The sequence below is a fragment of the Hibiscus syriacus genome, unplaced genomic scaffold (assembly GCF_006381635.1).
Source record: "Hibiscus syriacus cultivar Baekdansim isolate YM2019G1 unplaced genomic scaffold, ASM638163v2 tig00113719_pilon, whole genome shotgun sequence".
NCBI lineage: Eukaryota > Viridiplantae > Streptophyta > Magnoliopsida > Malvales > Malvaceae > Hibiscus > Hibiscus syriacus.
Window position 1 is genome coordinate 1,306,214 of NW_024063467.1, and position 10,265 is coordinate 1,316,478.

Below are 10,265 nucleotides of genomic sequence, written 5' to 3' on the forward strand. Positions count from 1 at the left end.
AGTTAATTCGAAAATTAACCGAAATTTATTCGGTTTGGTTAATATTTTGAAAAAAAGTTCAGTTCGGCCACCGAATTAACCGAATGAACACCCCTAGCTCCGGTGGACGAAAGACTAGTCCGCTCAGTGGACCACGAGTGAATAACGAGTCGACCAACATAGTCCAGTTTTACATCGGATGATTGACGACGAAGATCGTATGATAAAAAAATCGAAGAGTGCATCGTTGATTTGGAGAGATTGAAGTGTTTTCTGATGAAATAAAGACCCTAATAGTGTTCAATAGTCAAAAAAGTGCGGGCTAAAAAGTTTGAGTTTCATCGGCCAATAGATGCAACGACCAATGACTATAGACGTGACCACTGACGAGCTTTTAATGTCGGGTACTAATATGAAACAAAAAACCAAACGTTATGCATAGTTTTGAAAAAATAAAAGTTTAGATACCAAAATGAATCAAAACTGATAGTTTAGGTACTAAATCGTAGTTTACCCTATAATGTTTTATTGTTCAAATGTTGCCGTTCGTGGGGTTAAAGTTCGTTTTGGGTCTACAAGAGTGCGTAAATCTAAGGGCTGCAATTTCCGTTTAACCCAAAACCCAACCTGAAAATGAAACCCTAAAAACCCTAGAATGAGATATCAGTTTATGTGTTAGTCTAGATTGGCGGCCTCCTGATTTACCATCCTCACCTAAACAGAGCTCCGGTACTCTCATCTTCAGCAGCAGCCATGGTACTCTCATTATATCTTTTTCCTTATTTTACTTTATATTTTCTGCATCTATTTTGGATCTATCAAATTAGTATATGTGAAATTAGTTTACGAGGTTGCTAAGTAAGGGTAAGTTTCGTTCGAGGCTCAGCTCTTTGTTTCTTGTTTTCGATGAAGTTAAATTTGCGTCTTTATAGAGGAAATGGATTGCTAAATTTATTGATTTTCGATTTTGTTTTGAGGATACGCTTGACTTGGTGTTGCAGGTGAACGTACCTAAGACGAAGAAGACGTACTGCAAGAGCAAGGAGTGCAGGAAGCACACCTTGCACAAGGTCACACAGTACAAAAAGGGTAAGGATAGTTTGGCTGCTCAGGGGAAGCGCCGTTATGATCGAAAACAATCAGGTTATGGTGGCCAGACCAAGCCGGTGTTCCACAAGAAAGTAATTCCTTTTCACTCTTCTTTTATTACCTGGCTGGTATTTAGTTAAATACCTAAAAGATCAAGATCTTCTGATTCTAGTTCTTGTGATTAGAGGGGAGTGATCGAGTTGAATTTTTTTCAAGTCAGAGTTTATATTCATAATTTTTCATATAGAGTCGAGAGTGAATCGACTCAAATTTGAAAACTAATCCACTAATTACTAAAAAATTTGAGTTATTTGAGTTGTATTATACAACTCAATTTGAACTTGAAGTTTTTCCGAGTCGAGTCGAGTCTAAAAAATCGATTTTTTAGTTAAGTCAAACTTTTCTCACCCCTACTTTTAAGTTGTTTAGTCAGTTCATTTTGCTCTCCGATTATTGCTATTTCTGGAGGGTACCTAGCATAATGTATATGTTTAATTATGTAATGAAAATTTTAAGAGTTTTATGCTGCATCGTAGTATGCGTAGTCAATTCATTTTGTTCTTCTGGTTATTGCTATTCTCAGATGCATTGAGCATTTGGTATATGTTTGGCCATAAGATCAAGAATCTTATGCAATATCTTCTGATACTAGTTAGTAAATGGGTGTTTAGTTAGTTAATTTTTCTTCAGATTATTGCTATTTGCAGAAGCACTGAGCATTTTGTATATGTTTAGTCATATAACCAAAACATCAAGAATCTTATGCAATATCTTCTGATAGTAGTTAGTAATTGGTGTTTAGTTAATTCATTTTTTTCTTTTTTTCTTTTGATTATTGCTATTGTCCGAAGCACCGAGCATTTGGTATGTTTAACCATATAGCGAAAAAATCAAGAATCTTATGCAATATCTTCTGATACTAGTTGGTAATTGGTGTTCAGTCAAATTCCGATTATTAGTGTTATTCGAGATTCCGAGCAATGTGTATATATACTAATTACCCATTGGTTGGAATAGGCCAAGACCACCAAGAAGATTGTGCTGAGGCTGCAATGCCAAGGTTGCAAGCATGTCTCCCAGCACCCGATCAAGGTTGGTTTCATCGAAAAAGCCCTCGCAGACCATTGTTTTTGATACATGAGCTGATTTGTTGGGTGTTTGTGACTGTTTGCAGAGGTGCAAGCACTTTGAAATCGGTGGAGACAAGAAGGGAAAGGGAACATCTCTTTTCTAAATTCTGTTATTCGTATCATTTCTGATCATATGTTTTGTTGGGGACTTTAAAGACTTTGGATGTATAGTTTTAGATTTCGTGGCATTGTTTTTCAGATGAATATGGTGTTCTTTAAGTGCTTATGGGGTATCGTTTGCCATCATTGTTGCCATTTGATTCAATACTAGGGGTATCGTTTGCCATCATTGTTGCCATTTGATTCAAGTCGTGAAAACATGTTATTTTTGGGTGTATGTGTCGGGTTTCGGTCAACCTAACCCGAAAAGTATACACCCTCTATCCAACCCAAGCCTGACCTAAAATAATATGTTTATTAAAAATAATGTTTTTATTCAATTAAATGGATATTTAATTGAAATAAATAATATATAAGTGATATATTGTAATTATCTCTAAATATATAAGTTAAAATTATATTTTTTGGGATGAGTTTGGTATTTTTCACTTTAAATTTGAACTGGATCCGACATGATCCGAACATAAACTCAAAAAAAACACGACTTGAATCTGATTTTTTAAGAAAAAAATTAGACATGATTGAGTCAAATCGTGCTGTTGAATTTGGGTCTTGTGCCCATCGCTATTGAATACTATATTTTAGTTTAGCCTGTACCTAATCAATCTAGTACCGATTCAATTTTTGATAATTTTTTTTAGTTATAATTGACTTAAAATAATTTAAATATATATTATAAAATTAAAATAATTAAAGAAAAATGTATTTGTTTAAGAATGTTTATATTGAGACCCGATAAATTCTAATTAACTAAAATTGATTTTAAAATTCTAACATATTGAAGTCTTTGAATGCAATATTGTATTACTAAGAATTATTCTTACATATTTATTGATCATCGAAGAATTTAGAATATGCAGTGAATTATTGAAATATGGAGTACAAGATTTTAATATTGTAAAATAAGGGTGAAATACTATAAATGTCACTGAATTTAGTAATTTTTATTAATTCTGTCACTAAATTTTAAATTGATCTAAGTTTAAAATAATTTATCATTAACATTTTAAATTGATCCACGTGAGGAATATTTGAAAACTATATTAGTGAGAAATATTTTTTCGAAAAAACGAGTAGCATATCTTGAAATTCAATCGTTAAATGAGATCAAAAAGTTAGAATGTTAAATCTTTAAATGAATTTTTATCAAGTTCGAATGAAATTCATGAAAACGAATATGGGAATAAGAAACGTAATTAAAATGTGTATGTTTTAACACCGATCCTTTCACGAATGATAACGTATAATAGATGATGATTGATCAATGATGGTAGTCGGAGGAGTTTGAGAACTTTTATGTAAAGGTCAAATTGATAAACAAATTAAAATTTAATTTTTAAAATTAAAATTTTTAAAGTTTAATAACAAAATTAATACATAAAGTAAATAAATATTTACGATGAAACAAATATGCATTATAATGTTGTTAATAATTTAACGATACACTATTCTAATTAAACTCGAAACTAAATTAAATACTAAAATTGAAGTAATTCTATTATAAAAATATTGAAGTAATTCAATCTTAAATGGTCAAAATTCTAAGTTGATTTACATTTGATGTGGCTAACCCTATAATCTATGAGCAGCTGCTGATCTCTTCTTACAATCCAAGGGGCAAAAAATCCCTAGCCATTTTAATTTGGGCATTGTTCATCTCCCGTTTTGCAAAATCCCTAGCCAGATTTCCTGTTAGAGGTAGCCATGAGGTTCCTAATTGCAAGCACCAAACGCCTCATTTCTAGCACCACCGCCGTCGCCGCCGCCACGGTTTCCCGTTCATACACCCGAAACTACAGCCTGATACCGATGGTGATCGAGCACTCTTCCCGCGGCGAGAGAGCTTACGACATTTTCTCTCGTCTCCTCAAGGAAAGGATCGTCTGCATCAACGGACCCATCAACGACGATACCGCCCACGTCGTTGTCGCCCAGCTCCTCTTCCTCGAATCCGAAAACCCATCCAAACCTATCCACATGTACCTCAATTCCCCCGGCGGTCAAGTCACTGCAGGTTTCTCCCTTTTTTCCCCTCTTTCCAATTTCGAAAATTTTGCCCAAATCTATCGTTATTCTTGATAATCTTGTCAGTGTTGTTCTTGGTACAGGTCTCGCGATTTATGATACGATGCAGTACATTAAGTCTCCGGTCAACACAATCTGTTTGGGGCAAGCTGCATCAATGGGTTCTCTCCTTTTAGCTGCTGGAACAAAGGGTGAAAGGCGGTCCCTCCCCAATGCCACCATCATGATTCACCAGCCTTCTGGTGGATACAGTGGCCAGGCTAAAGATATGACCATCCACACTAAGCAGATTGTTCGTGTTTGGGATGCATTGAATGCTTTGTATTCTAAGCATACAGGCCAATCCATTGATGTAATTCAGAAGAATATGGATAGGGATTATTTTATGACCCCTGAGGAGGCTAAAGATTTTGGGTTGATTGATGAAGTTATTGATCAAAGGCCAATGGCTCTGGTCACAGATGCTGTTGCTAATGAACCAAAGATAGCAAAGACAGCAACGACAAAGGGTCCAATTAGGATTAGAGGCAGTAAGCTCTTTCTTGATTACTTGTTGCTATTCTCCATTCTCATGGTTATCTCTTTTTTTCTAGCTGTTGATTGATTTTATGCTTCTTGAATTGATTTCCGAGATTTAAGGGGCTTGCTAGCTAATATGCTAATATTTTGGTCGGTACATTTTTGAAATCATATGCATAAAGTTTTGCCGGCAAAGGTTTTTATTTGAGTATCTTTTAGGGTTTAGCGGAAATGTAGACATGATTGGATGTTACTTTATATACTCGATGCATAGCTAAATGCTTTAGCTATGAGGCTATGATGATGGTTGTCTTGTTTTGATGTCTCAAGTGTGAATAAGCTAACGTTTGCCAACTAATCTGGATTTGTATTGAAATTAAATTTGATGTATAACAATGTAGACACCATGTTGGCTACTTAGGAGATCTGTCAAGGTCATCATGCAGTAGGATATATGTTGGTTAGTGTAAGATATCTGAATTTCTTAGCTTCGTAGGGTTCTATGTGAAAGACAAACATATTGAAGCAACTATTAGACGAGAGCGTTTGTTATATTCGAGTTTTTGAAATTAGACTCAACCAAGCATCATCACAAACTGTATGATGATTGATGCCAACCTAGTTATTTATCTACATTTGGTTTAGGGCTAAATGTGGATGATTGGCTTTTGGCATTACAGATCTCCACACTAATTTCTCAGTTCTTGCTGACATTATTCTCTTTTTCTGCCCCATTCTTTTGGGGTTGATATTAATTTTTTTTACCTTTTCCTTGAAAATCTTTCATACCCAAGTTATTCATGATTATAATCATAGGGATGCAAAAGTGGCCACTACTTTAGACATTTTATTGAATTTCAAGGCTCTGGGTTATGACTGCTGGTGCTATTATTGAAAGAGCTTGCTATCAAGTGGAGGCCTCACAACTGTAGTGTGGCTTTGATCTGTAAATGGGAAAATGATTTGATAGGAAGGGAAGACGAGGCAAGGGAAGCAACTCAAGCACGACTTCATTTTCACGAGTGGCCATTGGTTTTGGCAATCCATCAAAAATATGTATTGTAACGCCTGCCGTGGAAACTGGTTGAAAATTAGGCATAAACTCCGTTTAGATGCAGTTGGCCAGAGGGATGACAAACTACAACTGTCCTGATCGTGCAAGCTTGATGTACTTGATGACTTCCTCACTTCAGAGAATCCGGCAACCACGAACCATCTCCAATACCAGTTGATTGGAGCTGACGAACTCAGCATCTGGTTTCTGCCGTCTCAGGATCAGTTTCTCATCTTTAGCTTCTCCAGCAGACAATTTATCTGCTATCTCATTATCAATCCATTAGTTCTGCTTTTGATTTCAACTCCCAAGTTAAAATTTCTAAATTTCACTCACTAGTTTCCTAAAATATGTCCTGGAAAATGATTGAAAATCATAGAACTTTAAATAAAGAAATAGATGTTAATATAATTATCTCAACGCCATCCTTGATAGTCACTAGGGTTGTAAATTTGAGATTGATTCGGTAAAAGTTCGATAAATACTTGACTTGAATGAACTTGATCTTGAGCTCAACTTGAGTTTTTAACGAGTAGAAACGAGCTACTTAATATTCAACTCGAAAAATTCGTGAGAAACCGAAAAAAGTATATATTCAAATTTTATTTAAAAAGATTATTAATAGTATTAACATTTATGTGTTGATTATTTTAAAAATAAATATATTTTTCATATATTTAAGGTTCATATTTGAGTTTGAGTTTAAGCTTAAAACGAGTTAAATTTATATATTTTTTTTGAGCTTCAATTCATGATTCCGAGTTCGAGTCGAGCTTAAATTGTAGGATATTGAATTTTCGAGCCAAGTCGAGCTCTATTTTATAATACAAACTTTGATTTTTTTTTGTCTTCCTCTAAACACCAAAGTCGAACGGAGAATTTACTGTAACATTCATCCTCTGGAGAATTTATTATATTTATATTCATATTGTCTCAAAATGGACAAACATACTGAAGTTAAGTTTTATTTCATTTTTGAAAAAAAAAATTAAATAACATAATTTCTATTGATCATGTGAAGACATGTAACACCCCAAAAATTGGGTTAAATTGAAGTGTTGGTAAGTTTATTAATCTATTTGGGAACTCATTAAAAATATGGGGCTTATTAACCCATAAATTTTGGGGTTTGAATACCCAAAACCTGCTTAACGCTTACCATTTGGTATTTTGAAAAAAAAGGGCACCTTAGTCGGGTCTCACTATTTTCTTTCTCAACAAAAACGTTTTTAGTTTTTTTTCCCGATTCATTGCTAACCGAGAGGAGGTGTTTGACATCTCCGGTATCATTGCATTCGTCTCATCGACTCTATTCGTCATGTGTCCTAGGATTTCTGTTCACCATTGTTGTTTGCAATCGGTGAAGTTTCGAATATTCGATATTTTCTACAAAACCTATCTCCGTTGATTTTTTTTCGCAAACTGTACCCGATAATTGATTCCTTATAGTTGGAATTAGGTTTTCTACAAATTTTGGTATTTTTTCGGCACCGCAAAGTCCCTCATGCACTCCCACGTGCGTGGGATTCGTCCGACAGTTTCGACCGGATGAACTGATCACCCCTTGGACCGAACCAGCTGGGCTGGTCACCGCCCCGTTGACCCGACCCGTTTATCCGATTAGTTGACCGTTTACTTTTTTCGAAACCACCAATCTTTATGTTTTTTGACGTTCTGAATCCGTTTTCGTAGTCTGTCTGGCCTAATTCTGACCCAAGAGCTTTATTTTGCATCGTTTATTGCTTAAAGTCATAATTTAATTAAGTAAATTGTGGAATTTTGGACTCACTTCTGATATTGATTTCCGAAGGTGATCACGCTTCTCAACATCATTCACCAGTTGACCCTGACCGTTCTCGTTCAGTTCAATTCGACTCTGTATGTTTGTCTCGAGATACGCGTAAATATTATTTAGTGACTTTATAGTATTTTGCCGTTTAGAATTATGGATTATGTTCATAGACTAGTACTGTTTTAGGTTCCCACTCCGTAGAACCTAGTGCTACTAACGTGGGAAACATAAGGCCTGCCCGATATACATTTTCTCTTATAGGTGCGTGCATTATCTGTTTGATATATTTAACGTGTTTTAATGTCATCTCATCAACAATAACTAAAAGAAAATTCATCAATCAATAGTTATTTAACATGTGACATAAATTTATTATTAATATCAATTTTTAAAATTAAAAAAATTAAATTCATAATATATCTTTAATTCTATAATTCCTTAAACACTAAACTCATCTTCAATCCCCTTTAAAGATCGGAGACCATACAATGAATGTGTGATCGAAAATTGTGCGACAGTGTAGGTTCATCGACGGTGACAAATAAGTAATGGTTAGATGAAAAAATAATTTTATGCAATTGGATTTAAGGACGACATGCGATGTTGTATGATTTCAAGCGACATTATGTAATGATAAAGAGACAATCAACTGATAAACAATTTAATATTAAGAAGGGTGACTGATTCGATGATAATATATAAGATTCAATTCTAAATGAATGTTTTTTAACTTTTTAAAATGAAATTACATGAAATTTAAAACATGATATATATATACCCTAATTAAATAATGAATAATAATAATTTTAAAAATAATAGTTATATTTTAATAAAAAATACTCTTTTTACAAACTAATTACTTTAGTGATTAAAAATTATTATTATCTGAAGTCTTAAGGGGCGTTTGGATGGGGGAATGTGGATTCCCCTAGGAATGGAATTCACATTCCCCCGTTTGGTTTGGCCGGGAATGTCATTTCCGGTAATGTTTTATTATCAATAGTAGATTTTTTTGGGTATATTATCGGGAATGTCATTACCTCCATTCCCTTAGGTATTGTAATATTACCGACGTTTTGGACTAAAATGCCCTTAAATTTTTATTTTTATTTTTCAAAAATATCATTATTCTGACATTGAATAATAAAAATTCTACGAATGTTAAATTACAAATTTATCCTTAAATTATTTAGATTTACAAAAAAGTCTATAATTAAAATTTCATATGAAGTTTAGGGGTTGAATAAAATTTTATCTTTTCATTAAACTTTTTTTATTTTTTTAATTTTGTAAAAAAATTATATAAATATTATTAATTTAATTTTTTAAAGAAAATATATAATTTTTTTACAACTTGTAATATTATACAAATATATAATAAGGACAGTTTGGTTAAATATATATTCTAATAATCTTTTATTCCTTTAACTAAACACGATAATCTTACATTCCTACTAAACCAACCAAACACAAAATACAACATTCCCAGTAATCCAATTCCATGGTAATATTTTATTCCCACTGATAATCTTACATTTCGTGAACCAAACACACCCTAGTGTATAAGTTAAATCCTGAAGGGCTTGAATTCACCTGGACATAGGGGTGTTCATTCGGTTAAAACAGTGGCCGATCGAACCGAATTAACCGAACTTTATTTTCTTTAACTGTTAACTGAACCAAACTTTTTTTTGAAAATATTAACCGAACCGAATAAATTTCGGTTAATTCAGTTAATTTTGGAATTAACCAATATTTTTAAATTTATATAAAAATTGAATATTTTTAATTAAAAAAACAATTTACAATTAATTTAAATAATATATAATTATAAAATAAAATTTTATATAAAATTTTTAATTAATTAATATTGATTTAAGTTTAAAAGTTATTGGATATTAAATTATTAATTGAGTTTTAAATGGTTTTGGCTGAGACCATATGTTATATATAATATTTTAATATTTAAAAATTAATTTCGGTTAATTAACCGATTTCGAACCGAATTATACAAAATTTATTAACCGTTTCCCGATCGAACTAATTCAGTGGCCGACCGAATTAACCGAACTAATTCAATTCGATCGGTTAATTCGATTAAAACCGAAAAATGAACACCCTACCTGGACAGAGATAAAAGCCCGGTTTAAACGGGTAAAGCCCAATTTTCGTTAAAATATAAGCAAAAATGTAATAACGAATCCAACCCATAAAAAACCCGACTCACCAAACCTACTCCCAAAACACAAAAACCGAACCTCGGCAGGAACACGAAAGCCCTTTCTTTCATTACCAACGCTCTTCTCGCACTATCCTTCGGTTTCTCCTTCCACCAAAACCTCTAGTCTTTCGCTTTTCTTCTCCCTGTATCCGACCCCCTCTACCATGTCAATTGGACGACAATCCTACCTTTAACTTTGCTTCTAACATTAATAACGGAGAGGTTTGTAACTTGTGTGTTTAATGCATTAACCGTTCTTCTTTACGATTCAATTATAAGTTCCGGTTTGATTATATTTGACTATTATTATTGGAGTTGCGGTGAGCCGGTAATCAT

General features: G+C 33.4%; 1 protein-coding gene and 1 pseudogene across 1 annotated transcript; both read left to right on the plus strand.

Moving 5' to 3' along the window:
- The first annotated feature begins 568 nt into the window (after window positions 1–568).
- LOC120186640 (60S ribosomal protein L44) lies at window positions 569–2,402 on the plus strand. Its single transcript, XM_039190516.1, has 4 exons — window positions 569–735; window positions 981–1,160; window positions 2,086–2,160; window positions 2,243–2,402. Exons 1-4 carry the CDS (start codon window positions 733–735, stop codon window positions 2,300–2,302), a joined length of 318 nt encoding a protein of 105 aa, XP_039046447.1. The 5' UTR covers window positions 569–732; the 3' UTR covers window positions 2,303–2,402.
- Window positions 2,403–3,898: 1,496 nt separating this feature from the next.
- Window positions 3,899–4,992, plus strand: LOC120186636 (annotated as a pseudogene).
- Window positions 4,993–10,265: the final 5,273 nt, after the last annotated feature.

Excerpts from the sequence above, each read along its gene's own strand:
- LOC120186640 (XM_039190516.1), top strand. Across the intron at positions 1,161-2,085 it reads AGCCGGTGTTCCACAAGAAA|GCCAAGACCACCAAGAAGAT; the intron begins GTAATTCCTTTT and ends TGGTTGGAATAG. Across the intron at positions 2,161-2,242 it reads TCTCCCAGCACCCGATCAAG|AGGTGCAAGCACTTTGAAAT; the intron begins GTTGGTTTCATC and ends GACTGTTTGCAG.